Source organism: Colias eurytheme, chromosome 1 (genome assembly GCF_061535395.1).
Source record: "Colias eurytheme isolate Ceu_HAF_F1 chromosome 1, ilColEury1 Martin Lab GWU primary, whole genome shotgun sequence".
NCBI lineage: Eukaryota > Metazoa > Arthropoda > Insecta > Lepidoptera > Pieridae > Colias > Colias eurytheme.
In genome coordinates, this window is record NC_142980.1 from 9332473 (window position 1) to 9348701 (window position 16229).

A 16229-nucleotide genomic window follows, 5' to 3' on the forward strand; every position below is an offset into this window, starting at 1 on the left:
GTATTTCGTTTATTAGAAGGCTTATGATTAGTACGTATTTGTAAGTGAAAGTGAATTGGAGTAACATAAAGATATTGTCATTGTCTTATAACAGTTAGGTATTTATTGCAAAAAATATTATACACAAAGAAATAAAACTTGATGTGACTGTACAAAAACCCGGTTGATTATTTTTTTATATATATTTTTCCCGTTATGTATGTGTTATGATCTATTATAAAAACAATATCTCATGTGTATTGGTCCAACTCAAGGGTTCAGGCCCAACTTCCATAGTAAAATGCCCATTCTCCAACTTTACGCTAATAGAAAGCCACTTGTATAGGGGGGGCAGATCTACGAACGCTGAGATAAAAGACAATCTCGATCACGCACGCAATTCTGCGTATGGGTTGTAGGAACGTTTATGTACATTTTTTAATAATTACACACAATAATTACGCGTTATACATAGATTGCTCAAGCCGTCGGTACAGGGAACGATGGATACCATGTTGCGCTGTTAAATACGAAATAAAGTTAAGCCCCCGGGGGGTTATCCAAGAAGCTTATATCTAATACACTGGAGATTTCAGTATAAACATTAACTTGTAACAAGAAAATATGACCTTGAATGACGCCTGTATGTTTTTTATCCCTTTCACACCAACTTGCCAAGTTAGGTGTGAAAGGGATAAAAAAACATACAGGCGTCATTCAACGTCATATTTTCTTGTTACAAGTTAATGTTTATACTGAAATCTCCAGTGTATTAGACATAAGCTTCTTGGGGTTATCACAAGGCGAGTTGGGTTGGGGCTTGTGGGTTCAGGCGGTGTCGATGTCCCCAACATTGATCCGATCCTCGGCGGCTGTCACAGAGAAGCCGAGGATACGAGCATCAACTTTCATCATTTTGTTCTTCTTTGTTTTCTTGCCTTTGCCCTGAAAATTATAACATTCTCATTTATCCATACTAATATTATAAATGCGAAAGTAACTCTGTCTGTCTGTCTGTTACTCAATCACGCCTAAACTACTGAACCAATTTTCATGAAATTTGGTATGGATATATTTTGATACCCGAGAAAGGACATAGGCAACTTTTTATGCCGGGAAAATGACGCAATCCCGGAAATCCCACGGGAACGGGAACTATGCGGGTTTTTCTTTGACTGCGCAGGCGAAGCCGCGGGCGGAAAGCTAGTTAATAATATGGCTAATACCTTCACTTCTTGATAGTCCGAAGTAGACGTGTTGCGGGGATTTATAGCCAGCGCAGGAGAGCAAAGATCGTCGGACGGCGTTACCATTCCGACGCGAAGGAGTTTGGACCTGCAAATGACATATTTAAATAACCTTTGCTTATGGTAATCTAATATTAATTCATTGTCTGATTACACAATAAAAGAAGAGATAATTTGTCAAGATAAATCTCTTGAGAATGAATTGGAAAGAATTTATGATTAAATTTCCTAGTATAAAATGTCTTTATACAAACCTAAACATAATTTAATAATAGTGATATTCTATAGCAACATTAATTTGCTTAACAATAAAATAAAACAAATAATACCTTCTCTCGAGGAACTGGCGGGCAAAATCACTGGAATCTTTAGATTCACCGAGATAACACTTGACATAGTCCTTCACTTCATACGGCGACTCTATGTCCTTCAGAAAACCAACAAAGGTCGGCACTGCAAAATATAAACAAAATGTTAATAGCTCTCACATACATCTTTAAAACTACAAAACGAATTTAAAATTTAATAAATTGTCTTGGTAATTTTTATCATGTCGCGTTTATAGTACTCCTCCGAAACGACTTGACCGATTTCATGATTTTTTTTGTGCATATAAGCCAGATCTGAGAGTCGCACATTTATTTTCCCCAACCAAAATGGTAAGAGTGAGGCAACGTTTGCCTGGACAGCAAACGTATACTCCATCCCAATATTCAAAATTCAACATCGGCCCTAAAAAGATGCTTAGTGAAGTCCCATGTCCCCTAGTGGGGTAAGGGGCAGATGCATTATCCATACATCTGTTTCACTGATCGATTTTCTTTAGGGACAAGTAGGTGATCAGCCTTCTGTGTCCTGCCAGACCGAGACATTTATTTTTCTTTGTCTCCACCGTGAATCGAACCCAGGACCCCTCGGTTCTACGATCATGCGTCAACCACTGTACCAAGGAGGCGGTCAAAAAAGATGCTAAAAAAAAGCATATTATCTCAAACAATATATTCACCATCAATCTTGGAGCTCCAAGCGCCAAGAGCTTGCGAGCACCAAGTCTCGAACTCCATAGCTGGCGTGGTCTCCTTCTTGGGCACGGCGCCGGTGTTCACCGCGATCGTCACCTTCAGCTTGTTCTTGTTCATGTCCGCTGGCTTGGGCTCCTGCTTAACGGGCTCCGGTTTGGCCGGCTGGATCGGCTGCGTGTCCCAGAAACCACCTGGTGGATAATATTACTTTACTACTATAATAAGTAATAATAGTAATTAATAACTTAATTTTTTTTTCTTCTTATTTTTTAAACTTCGTACTTTGTAATGTTTATTATGTACTTGTGAGTTGTGTGTGTAAGAATTTTCGACCAATATCAGTTAAGTTCATGGTCGGATTCGATAACAACTAGATACACAAGCAGCGTCAAAAAACGTAGAAATCTACCCAATCTAAGATTTGGGAGGACTTTGAGTTAAGTTGTGTTCGAAAGATCGAGACGTCAATATGTCATAGAGCGCGTTGAAAAATTGCAAAATCAGACATCTAGGATGATTCGTACAGTGTGGAGAATGGATGACTGTATTAGCATGTTAAAGACCTGACGAATTATTTTAGACAACATTAGAATATGTTCAAAGCATTTCCTAGAAGGTTATGGACAGAATTGTATAAAAGAGGTCAAATAAAAGTGAAATAAATCAACAGTCTAATAACGACGTGTGTTTCTATTGCCATCCGTGTCTTTAAATTGCTAATAAAGTACATAATATAAAAATTTAAATTTAAATTAGATTAAAAACCCTTACTTCTCTGTTAGTATGTATGGGCGGTGGAAGCACTTACCATCAGGCGAACCACCAGCTTCTGAGCCGACTATGGCATAAAAAAAATATTGTTATTATTGTCAAAATAAATATCATAAATGTTTGATAGTAAAGAGTTGTCCATACTATCCCACAACGTTTTTCTAGTACCCTTTACTGAGAAACATTGACGCTTATAACAGCTATGAATATGAACTTAAGACATAACTTTTGCATTCATGTCCACCAGTTCAATAAAACAAAAACTAGAAGTTGAACAATATAGGAAGAAAAAACTTTGCAAAACTTTGCTTTGCTTTTGAAAAAACTCCTGGCTCTGCTTTTTGCTAGTATATTTAGATTCAGTTAATAATGTTTATTCATTAGTCAGCTGATATGCCAATAATTTGAGCTACACTGATGATGTGATCCTGATCAGCACCTCAATCAAAGGCCTGCGATAGCTGATCGTAATATGACATGATATTATGTGAAAGATATGCTCCATCACATTGCTTACTGCAATTTTAAGAGTGACTGAATTCCCTCTATACTTGCCAATTTTAGATCTATTATACTAAAAAATCACATGATGGCATAACAGTAGAACATAGTAATATTTCCAGTATATGATGGGTCTAGAAAAAATTCTGTAGCGATTCTGATATGTACACAAAATTAAGAGTGAAATCCTTTAATTTCATTAAGAGAAACAGAATTGCATAGTATGTCAAGATTATAAAAATTGTACAGCTTTTGATAGGATTATGACGAGTAGTAAATATAGAGCATGGATATGAATTCTAATGGGATGTATGTTCTGAAATAAAGAAATGATTAACACATTAATTGTAATTACATGCATAATGTAACGAAAATGAACTGTATAAAATAATATCTATAGTTCGAGTTCATTCACTCCATGTTCTAGTGACGAGCTTTGTCAGCGGTTGGCACTTGCTAAATTTAATTCTTTTTTTTTGTGATTTCTAAATCCATAAGAATGAGTTGAGGAATTTATTTAAAATTGGTTGATCTAGGCTCATAGTTCTGTGAATACACCTTTATCGTAATAAGATTGACTTTTTTCTTTGGACTAGAATTTTGACAATCACATTTTATGACACTTTGGTCAATTTTTGTGTGGGATTGTGTATCTAGTTGTCACTTAGTATCAAAGATGAGAGGACAAAGATATTTGCTCTTATTAATGCATTTTCACATTATTGTTATAGTGAAAGGACATTTATAAGACTGTCTCGATTCGTACGATGCATAATGAATGAATCCGGAGGCCCATATCCCTTCCCTTTCCTTTCTCATTATTGATCCAAATACTATTCTATCATCAGACATCTATGGGCGGCGTATTTCCTTTCTAATGCTGTTTATTTCCAATAACAAAAGACATAATGGTGTGTAAGTACGAAGGCCCACACCCCCACCCTTTTATTACTTCGTATCTAGATACACTTTGTAATCGTTTTTATTGGTGAAAATTTATAAGAGAAGCTATAAAGTAACAGAAAAAACATGAATGTAAGCAATATTTTCAACTTATAGTTTTTATAATCCCGCTATTCGTCCGCTATCTGTCTGTGTGGCATGTTCTGTCCTTTCTAACGTTCATCAACAAAAAGCCATATCCAAAAGCCAGTAACCATGGCAATGTATTTCCTTTCTAATACATTTATTGATCAACAAATAATCCTGTATCACAAAAGCACTAACCATTAGACGCACTGCCCCACGGCATCGGGTTGGGTATCGGTGTGGGCAAAGCCTGAGTTTCCTCCAGCGATTGCGTCGCAAACGCAGCTAACGCGGCGACCGTACACTTGCGGCGAGCCTCCGCCTGTTAAATATACATAAATTAAATATATACACTTATTAAATACAATAAGTCAGTGTGTGTGAACACTCATTATAGATATCACTATAAAAAAAGACAGGTTGCACTCCGTGCCGGCAGAAGTGAAAACTTGATTATTGACTAAGATTAACGTTGAGCATGTTTGATATTTTGGAATGGTATCCGTCTTACGCTTTTTCGATCAGGTCACGTGTCCTGACGCGAGTTTAAGATTTTATACCCATTACAGAAAAAGTGCTCAACGCCACTAAAGAAGTTTTCACTTCAAAAATCCCCGGATATTTCATGCTACCTAGATTATGTTTTTCTCAAATTAGTACTGATTAAAGTGACTCAGAGTTTGAGTTTGATATCTACGCTATAAAGCTGAAGATTGTTTGACACACGCTAATCTCAGGAACTAGAGATCCGATTTGGAAAATTCTTTCAGTGTCAGATAGCCCTTTAATCGAGAATGTTCTAGCCTATTTAACATGACACTAAGAAAAAGTACAAAAAGGAGCAGAGCAAAGCAGAAAACAACATAGGGCCATCAGTGACCTGTATGTGTCAAATATAAGAAATCATGGACAACTCCATTTGAACACTTCAGCCTTAATGGTGTGATAATTTAATATTAAACCTTTTTTTTTAAACATTAAAAAAATAAACTTTATCTACTATACCTGAATCTCAGCCAAACTTTGTCCTGGTGCGTTAGGATTTGCACTCTTCTTTTTAGCCCAACCAAGACCAACTTGCATCTCCTGTAACAATAAGACAATATAATGGTTAAAATCTTAAAGCTTACACTAACCAAACACTGTAAACACTTAGTATTGTGAGACTTACGATTATCTGAACCAAATATTAACATGATTCCATCCATCCATTGCATGTAACCATAAAATATTAAAAAATTTACATTATACAATGAATTGCCATTCCAGTCATAGTGTATAAATTAAGCCAACAAGACAAAAAATAATACTACAAAAATTCCAAAATTAAGACTCTGGATAAACCATCTAATAAAATCTTGGTTAATTTCAGTGTTTGTTATATGCAACAATAATTATCTATTTTATCCAAATTCAAAATAATTTCTTTCTTTTTTTTAAATAGCCCTTAAACTAGTTAGTGTTTGGGACACTTAATGAAATGCTTGTTGTTAAATTTATCTATGTAATGTTTCATCACTATAATACACCATTAGTCAATATAGGATAGAGATTTGTATATAATAATAATACAAATCTCAGTCAGTTTGTTTGAAAGCGGTAATCTGGAACTTCGAATTCAAATTTAAAAATATTTTTGTATTGGTTAGTCCATTTATACAAAAAGGCTATATATCATATGTATAATGTGATATAATAGGGCACAGGTAGTTTGGGTGTCATTTATACTTCAAAGTGTTCAATACCTGTTCCCTTGCCAAAGTAGCAGCCTGTTGCTGCGCGATAATCTGCATCATCTGCTGTTGTTCCTTCATTTGCTCCAATTTTTTCTCACGTTCCATTTTCTGTATTTCGGCTAAGGTTAGTCCATCCTTGTTAGTGGCCATCGCTTGATTGGCCACGGCTGACCAAGGAGCTTTCTTCGCCACCGACTCGGCCGCTTGCTTCTGTTGTTGAATTTCCTGGGCAAATAACAATATTTCATAACTAACTAGTATTGAGACGAGAAAGTAAAATAATTAGTACTTAAATATGTATTGTCAATCAGTAATAAGGGAACTTTGAATTATATTTCTTGGAATAGGCAGTTGTTGTCAAGTTGATTTTGAGTTCATCACAAGGATTAAAAAGTTAAATTATATTTATGCATAAGTTATATTCTATGTAACATTCTATCATGTAATAAACCAATGTCACTAAAAAGAATACTTGGGAAACTTATTTTGCTTGGGGAACATATTTTTTTCAATATCAATTATAAATGTACTGACCTGTTGTTTTTTGGTGGCAGCTGCTATTTTTTTCTTTTCTTCCTCAAGCGCTAATTTCTCTTCTTCTTTCCTAAAATAAGTAGATATATGTAAATTAGGGAGAAAATAGATAGGTAAAACCGTTCAAAGACAATAAATAGGTTATTAAATGAAAAATTGAAATGTTCTATTAAAATGTAAAAGCAATTTGAAAAAGAGAAAGCGTTTCTACCCAAATCTTTTTTTCTGTAAAAAAATTTGTTGGGTAATATATAACGGTAAATAATTTATACGTATTTTGACAATTCTTAGAACTTAAAGGGGTAATGTTGAATTAATAAATATTAAAATTTTTGTACCGTTTACGTTCAGCTTCTTCGGCAGCCTTAGCCTCGTCTGCTTTTTTCTTTACATCCTTGTTGTTATTTTTCTCTGTACTCTTTACCATGGTGAAGCCGTCTTTCACCAATTCCTGTATGACATTAACCAAAACTGTTTCATATTGTTCTAAAATTTGAGAAAAAGAAGGAATAATGAAGCAAAACTAATTATTACCCTTTTCTCCTTTTCAATTTCTTTCTTGTTTTGTTTTTCTTCCTTCTTTGTCTTTGATGGTGAAGATTCCACAGACCTCTTCTAAAACATTAAGAAATTCATGTAATACTTTGAATTCACTATTTGTAACTAACTATCAACACTCTTTACCATAAAGAAACAAAGATTACCGCAAGTTTGTTAGCATCATCATCCTTAGATTTCAATTCAATAGTATCATCTCTCTTGTCATCCTTGGATTTCTTATTTTTAGCTTTTGTAACGGTATTCTCTTTAGGTTTAACATTCTTCTCGGAGTCATTCTTAGCGAGTTTTTGGCCCTTTGGGTCGGATTTAACTGGAGTTTGTTGTAGCTTTGCATTATTTATCTCATCAACAGGTGAGTCAGCTTTTTCCTCTTTTTCAGATTTAGTTGTTGTCTTTTCCTGGAAAAACCGTATCTATATTATATTTTGAATATGAGTTTTTAATAATAGCAGTTTTAAAATTATTTAAGTAAATGTATGCTGTTGTATAATAGAACGTTAATGTTACCATGGTAGTGTCCTTTTCAGCATTCACTTCAGCAGGGGGTTGTGTACTCTTTGGAGGTTCTGGTTGCATCAACTTTTGGAGTTCCGAGAGATCCGGTGTCACGGGAACTTTGGGGAATGGCACGTCACTGTTAGCAGCGCTGGCAGGCGCTGGCACTGGATCGTTGATGAACGAAGGCTGCGAGACCGGTATGTTCTGAGAAGCTCGCAGTTGCGCTAAAATCTCATCTTCAGTTTTCATCTCCTTGGCAATATCTTCGGGCAAGATAGAATTGGTAGGAATTGCTGATGGCTAAAAAGAATTAAGAACATTTAAAAAAAATAACAGTTTAAATAGATAATATTCATAATTGGCGATATCAAAATTACGAAATGATATTTGGAATTTAATCTTGGTTTAGATGCGTAAGTCATCATTATTCAAGTAACCAATACTATTTTGTTAGTTACAATTAATTCTGAAAACTATATAAGCATGCCTTACATTACTAATACAATGTTTGTGACTACTAGGTATATAAGCTGGAATGTGGCAGACATTTTGCAGCGATGATCCACAAACCAGCAGTCAAGCTGGTCCGCTCTACAGCGCATGATTTGGTTGGCACTGGCCCGCACACGGCGCGCTAAGGATGTACGTGCATCTCCATCGTATTGTAGCATTTAAAAAACAGTCTATACAAGCTTCTGCAAATTTATTTATAAATACACACGTTTCACAGTCATAGTTAACGAGCTATAATTTATTGAATGTACTTGCAAACATCTTTTGTGATTGACGTTGATTGAAAGCTTATTAACTTTAAGTATGTATGTATTTATTTCAAATAACTTAGGAATAAGAATAAATTCCAAACACGAAATCGTCCGTTAACTTACACACCTCGTATAAGTTAATTGACGAAATTCGGGTATTAGTTTAAATAATAATATGTTAAGAAAATAACAGTTACCAGTTGTTACGATATTCATCTTTCCTCACATCTATACATTACGTTAAAAGTCCGATACCGCTCATTGAGCGAAAAAATAGCTCATAACATGGTATAGTTACAGTGAAAAAAATAAATAAAAATCATTTATTTTTCTAGGTTTTGTACAATCATGTCACATTTAGACACCAAACATGGACAGCATGTATTTTGGGATCCAAAAAAATATCCATAGGCTGAATTTCGTGTTATGGCTCTAATGAAGACGGTCACAACGCTTTGTTAAGTGTCGTGGCCGACGTGCTTTTCGACCAGCATACGTTTTCGCAATAAAGAAAGGCCATGACGCGTTCTGAAGTTTAATTAATTCACCATAACACGATGGACAGATTTTATTATGTGGAAAAAAATTGTCACACCTTAAAATTTCCTTGTTATTTCTTATAGTATTTCTGCTCATAGATTTCATTTTAATGCTCACAAAAACCTTAAAATTATGCTTATCCTTTCAATAAGAACCGTAACTAAACAAATATGACATATGCGTTATGGTTTTTCTACAATGCCACAATGCCTTGAGGTGCATGCCACGACACGAATTTCACGATATAGATCTTTTGCTGTGACCACAAAGCGTTGCGAGCTATTTTTGGGTCCAATGAGTGTTATCGATCTTTGAACTTAACATATATAAGTAAAACATCACAAAACACAAAAGGAACATTGATAGTAATCAAAGCCTGCAACTTTGAGGCGTTAAATTATTTCCACATCCTTACGAAACCATAACAGACGCCGGACAGGTTTATTTATAACTCAATTATAGGTATGTTTAATGTATAATTGCAGAATATTTTGTAGTTAAATCATAAAAACTTACAACTTCTTACGGAGCTCTTTAAAATTATTGGTAAAACTTTAGGATTAAAAAGTAAAACATTTCGGCATTTATCTTAAAAGTCTTAAGTATCCTGTCGTCCACTCGATTATAATTAGCTTGTGTCTATAGATTATTATACGAATATATTTCTTCGTTATATTCTATCAATATTATCCTAATCCTAATACTATTATATAGGCGAAAGTTTGTATGTATGTATGTTTGTTACTCTTTCACGCAAATACTACTGAACCGATTACAATGAAATTAAGCACACATATAGAGGGTAACTTGGATTAACACATAGGATAGGTTTTATCCCGGAAATCCCACGGGAACGGGTTTTTCTTTGAAAACGCGGGCGAAGCCGCGGGCGGAAAGCTAGTTATTTTAATATTTAGGAAAGAAGCCGGATTCCCTAATTGGGAAAGTACCTATTGTTCTTTAATAATTGATCATTCGATGTATCTACGATTAATCTAAGTTTAACGAAGTAAGAAAAGTAAATAATGTTAACCACATAACAACTTAAAAACTATAAGATATTAATAAAAGTGGCGTACTTAATGGCGAGGACACTCATGGTGTACCAATATGGCGCGCATAACGCTGGTTCAAGCCTGGTTTCCACCACGTATTGATGTGATATATAAACATATATATAAAAGCCTACAAATTGTTATGTAGGTATACATAACAATTTTTATCTAAAAATAATAGGTAACATGCAATCACTAACAATATTCAAACAATATAACAACAAAACGTCAACAGTGTTACACTGATACATCTTCAATTGTTCGTAATAACTTTAATTATACTAGAATATCAATAGACATCAATAGATACTGAAAATCAAATCGCGTTCACCTAAAGTGGGTATCACCATCGTAACACTCGGTAAATAAACTGCCAGTTACATATCGTTAAAAAGAGCGGATGTACACATTTACTATAAGTAATAACATTATTAATGCTAAAGTCCGTTTGTTTGTTGTCTTTCAATCAGGTCGTAACGGAGGGATTTTACGATATATGATTATTGTATCTGGAGATAGGAGGCTGTTAATGATATAATCGTTAATATCGCGTAGAAAAATCTCTTTCCCATGGGAATTTCTTTTCAGTAGGTACGCGGGCAAAGCCACGGACGAAATTTAATATTTCAACTTACGGGATCTTGCGCGATATCGCAACACAAATATAACTCTCACAAGCGCTGCGTAGCCTTAGGTATGATCGCTTCGACTGACCGTTGACGACACCGCAGCCCGCGACACTCGCGATAGCGTTCTGTTCTGATTAGCGGTTGAGACGGCGACAATACAGTCGCAACGCTGTCATTTGTTTAATTTTGACTACTTAAATTATCTTTAATGCTGATCGTTGTCAAATTGTAAAGATCTATATGAAACGTATAATAGTTTAAATAAAAGTACGCACCATTTACGATTTTATCCATGAAGTTCTTATACCACACAATGAATATTTTATTAAATCAGTAAATTTCAATTTATTCGAAATAACATCAGTTTAATCCAACATTTAATTTAATGGCATTACTGCAATGCCACGAAATGCAGAATCGAACAATTGATATTAACTTGACAGATTCGGTTGTCGATACGGTTGACAGTTGCCACTTTACAAAAACATGAAATAACACAACGTACGATGATTTGTGTTATTTTATACAAGTGCAATTATTGAAACTCAGCTCAGACAATTCACAAATTTTTTTTTCAAAGCCTTAACACTCTGCGTCAGTCGTGGACAAATTAGGGGTATCCCGAGCATCTATCTAGTCGCTGCGTCTAATCGTGTTGAGCATGCGCATGAGTAGACACTCGTGCGACAGCGCAGCTTCAATGTCTTTACGAGTGCTAAGGGTGCTTATCGACGTGCGAGGAATGTATTTGTAAATAACCAAAGATATCGCTTCATTTAGTTTGAATTTGATTGGTTAGCACGCACATTATTGGTGGAAAAGTACCCTAAGGAAGGTGCGTGCCTAATTTTACGAGAATATCGACAATCAAAAAGGGTGCTATTGTCGACGGAAGGGACAGGCAGGAGGACAAGACGGGAGATCTAAAGCCTCTAGCCCCTCAACTTTTTGTACAATTTCGTTTTTTAAACGCGCGATAGCATTGGCGCGTGTTATTCGCATTTGCAACGCACTACATCATTTAGAATAATAGATTTTGAGTATTTTAAACGTTGTTACATATGATTTACTCCAAGTAATTTCTCTTATTAAATAGTGCATATGTGGAACTGTATCAAAAATTATATAGTATTTTTGTGCCGTTACAGAATTGGGTTTGTATCAAGCCAGTATCGATGCGGTCGCGCGACATCACTGCATAAAATCGCCGTGGGCGAACTTCGCGACTTGTATACACGCAGCGACAAGTCGCTTAGTATTCGGCAGCCCTTATTAGATAACAATAATGATTTATTTGACACTATTCACTCTGGTTCCTGTTTATCATCAGATTTTATTGGCGTTAATATTAAACTTCTCATAGAAATAATACAATTTGCTTTTCATTTTTATGTCCCAAAACGTTCACCTCCCCACCATTAAACTGTTTGGGGGCTAAAAAATATCAGAATCTAATCAGACACGTATTCCATTTACTTTAAGAAACCCAGCAGGGCTAATAGTTTAAACATCTTTATACAAGTCCAACGGTAGTTGGTGACATCCTCGCTGAAACCGATCGGGCCGTAGGCAATTTCCTCGTCACGCGTAGTCCAGCAACAACTGCTAATTCACGTACAATATCTTCCATTCAAATCAGGTTACATACGCCACAATAGTTTTAGTAAAAAAAAATTTTTTTTTTATCTCCACGGGCTAGTTATACCGTGAAATATGCCAACATTGCCCACTTTTTTTAGAATAATTTCAATTTTCGCAAAAAATTTCTATGGAAACGTTAGTATTTTCTGTTAGCAAATTTTTTTCTTAGATCGTGTGCATATATTGTTGTAGCAAATTTCAATATACTTCAACATTTAATTAATTTTTGTCTGTTTTTGAGGGCGGGCAAAGTTATCTACACTTTTTGCCGAAATCGCCCACGTCGATATTTGACGTAAATATGACATCTGAGAAAATAATAATTAATTGACTATGAATTCAACACTATGTCTATTGTTCATATCACACACACACTCGTACACTCAAAAACAAAACTTTGCCGCTATTCCTACCCATCCAAATCCTAATCTTACTAAGAATTGCTTTACCCTACCAATCCGTATCCGTCAACGTAATTTTTAAAACATAATTTTAAATTACAAATAATTGGAATATTAAACTTATACACTTTACTCTTATAAAGTATCAAATATTTCAAATCACGAAAATGACAGTGCACGCACGAATCACAATAATCTTTTTCTATTTCGTAGTTATTTTTGGCACGAGGAGCGATACATCCGTCCTTCCAAGAGCGCTTCTGAGCGCTGTCTGAAAAACCGCGAGAGCAAAATGTATGAAGAAATCGAAGTATTTTATTAAGAAGTATTTTTAATTTAGCTCATAATTGAAATAAAATTTTGATGTAGATACAAAAATAAAATTGCACCATATACATATAAAGGACTATCCCTCAATAAGATATAGTTAAGAAGATAGATTAGGATGTTTTAGACCCCATTTTTTTTGCATTTTATGCAATTATTGTTATGGGATAAACGTATTTCAGCGACAATTTTGTATGATGTGGTACAATTTTTATAAGATACTAGTACAGTGGATATTTTATTATCTTTAAATTAAGATATAACTATGTTCTCACGTATAATTGCTTGAGTTAAAAATTGTACTACAAAACAGCGCTTTTTGTAAAAAATACGTAATAGCGTCCTTAACCTTTGTTTTTATTCAATAAAAAGAGTGTTTTAAGAGATTTTGAGAGTTCGATTTCGTTCGATTAGTTTTTTATAAAGTTTCAATGAAGTAAAATATATATTTTGTCTGTTTGCTGTTCTTAATTATTATTATAGTCACAAGCTTTGTCTTTTTACTTGGTAAGATGTACATCTCGTAATTACTAATTACATTGTATTGTATTGTATTTCAAGAGTGTTCTGTAAGTAATTGTAATTGTTAAAATCTCGAAGAACATCCAAGAAATAATTGATATCACAACGCTCGGGAACATGAATCAAATTCTAAACCATAACTTTAATATATCCAATATAATATATCCCATATAATATATTTTAATGAATGTTTTACTTTTTATTTTAGTATGGAAGTTATAATTTTAGAGTAATATTTATATTTGCGTGTTTCATTGGTATTCTTTTCTTTTTTTTTTTTTGTACAGTATTTCATTACCTCACTTTTTCTCAACCATCACAAATTGGATAGAATTTGTGAATAAATAACAATTTGACAGATTTTACTCTGTAGTAGGTATAGTTATCGTTTTCTCCCCTTACTTCTTAAATATTTTGTTATTTTTAGCAATTCAAGGGCTCTTACTGAAATTTAGTATAGAAGTATTGAATATTTGAAAATGGACAATAAAATAACTAATGCTAAATTATACTTTATTTAAAGAAAAAATACAAATTAATAAACAACAAACTGTAAGAGTTTAAATTATAAATAAAAAGTAGTCAACTTGACTACCAAGTTGACTACATACCAAAAGTCCAAAAATTAGTCAACGTTTCAACGTTGGTAACGTAACAGATAAATATTATATCCTATATTTTTTAATTACATTATCTCAAAAAATCAGTCTTCGAATAATCAGTAACAGCCAAAAGTGTTTAACTTAATTTTAGGCAATGGAATATTCATAAAGAAAAAATGAGTTTATATATTACTTACTATAAATACAATTTTCTTAATAAAAAGAAAAACAAAAACGAAAAGAAAGTTAAAGTAAAGTAAATTCGTAAATATCCTTAACAATAAATGCTATTTGGAAATATAATACTACTGTATGTCTTCGAGTTGATCACCATCTTTACCAGAGACAATATGCAAGAATTTTAAATAGTACTTAATATTAATACTCTTAATTATAATAATCTAAGTTTTTCATTATACACCTTTTCAGAATTTTTATTCAGAACAATTTTAACACAAAGTATGAAATTAGTAAAATTTATGTTACTTATTGAATGTTTTAATTTAATTACTGGTGTTGTTAGAGTGGCAATCACCTCGTGAGCATATTGCTGTAAAATCTAATCTATGACTAAAACGATAGTCGGTAACAGTTTCAACAATTAACTTATCAATCACGTCCAATTAGTTCTAACAGATCTTTCCAATCCTACTAACAAACTAATTATTATAATCAAACGAATTTGAACTTTCATACTATGTACGAAACCCAATACAACAAAGAAAGTATTCCGAACTCATCGGAAACGATATTTAGGATTTTTGGTTTAATTAACAATCATAAATCAGTTCATATAGACTACAGGCCCATGTTGAAAAAATTATGGGTCATTTGACCCACCACCTGACCTATCTAGAATGATATAAGAGCATAAAATAATAAGATTCAGCACTATGACGTCACTTGTAAGCTGTCCACCTGAGTGCAGATGAGAATTCGAAGGTTCAGGTAGAGATTTTCTCCCCTTGTCTCCATGATTTTTGTACGGCGTTGCGGAATAATGGTTTAAAAGCAGTATAGAAATAGTATGACACAGATGCCGTACAAAAATGGTGGTCCACAAAGTCGGAATTTATTTTTATTTTTCGACAGTTGCCGGGGTAAATTTGGTCATTTGATTTTGTACGGCATCTGTGTCATACTACTTCTATACTACTTTTAATCAATTATTCCGCAACGCCGTACAAAAATCATGGAGACAAGGGGAGAAAATCTCTACCTGAACCTTCGAATTCTCATCTGCACTCAGGTGGACAGCTTACAAGTGACATCATAGTGCTGAATCTTATTATTTTATGCTCTTATATCATTCTAGATAGGTCAGGTGGTGGGTCAATGACCCATAATTTTTTCAACACGGGCCTGTAGTCTAATAAGTACCAAAACGTATATATAATTGAAATAAAAAACGTTTTGTACTTTGGGTCTTAAATAGACTAAATACTAATTAACAAAAATAAATAAAAGTTGAGATTAAAGACCAAAACAAACCTATACCTACAAATTATAAGGGTGCCTTTCCCAAATCACACAAGTTTATTTGTATGTCAAGATAATTTTCAACTAATACGTCCTAAATAGACTTAATACTAATTAACAAAAATAAACAAAAGTAGAGAGTAAAGACCAAAACAAACCTAAACCTATATATTATTGGGGTGCCTTTCCCAAATCACTCAACTATTGTATGTCAAGAAATTTTTAAACTAATACGTCTTAAATAGACTTAATACTAATTAACAAAAATAAAAGTATTGGGTATACATTTGAATGGTTAACAGTTCAATTTATAGATCAAGTCAAACCTAAACCTACAAATTATAAGGTTGCCTTTCATTAATCAAACAATTTTATTTTAAAGTATGTCAAA

At 33.7% G+C, this 16229-nt stretch overlaps 1 protein-coding gene across 7 annotated transcripts in view; it reads right to left on the bottom strand.

Moving 5' to 3' along the window:
• Nucleotides 1-299: 299 nt before the first annotated feature.
• The window catches only part of Gyf (GIGYF family protein Gyf), a 43025-nt gene continuing 27095 nt past the window's right edge, over nt 300-16229 (bottom strand). For 6 of the 7 annotated variants that reach the window (XM_090103651.1, XM_090103638.1, XM_090103645.1 and 3 more), the window contains exons 16-27: nt 7888-8178; nt 7524-7778; nt 7354-7434; nt 7158-7270; nt 6820-6889; nt 6295-6510; nt 5555-5635; nt 4748-4871; nt 2233-2439; nt 1556-1679; nt 1206-1314; nt 300-924 (exon numbers count right to left, since the gene is read on the bottom strand). In XM_090103651.1, coding sequence (XP_089959777.1) covers nt 808-924; nt 1206-1314; nt 1556-1679; nt 2233-2439; nt 4748-4871; nt 5555-5635; nt 6295-6510; nt 6820-6889; nt 7158-7270; nt 7354-7434; nt 7524-7778; nt 7888-8178 — 1788 coding nt within the window. In that variant the 3' untranslated portion in view covers nt 300-807. The remainder of the gene's footprint in view (nt 925-1205; nt 1315-1555; nt 1680-2232; nt 2440-4747; nt 4872-5554; nt 5636-6294; nt 6511-6819; nt 6890-7157; nt 7271-7353; nt 7435-7523; nt 7779-7887; nt 8179-16229) is intronic. The other variant, XM_090103629.1, reaches the window with a different exon arrangement.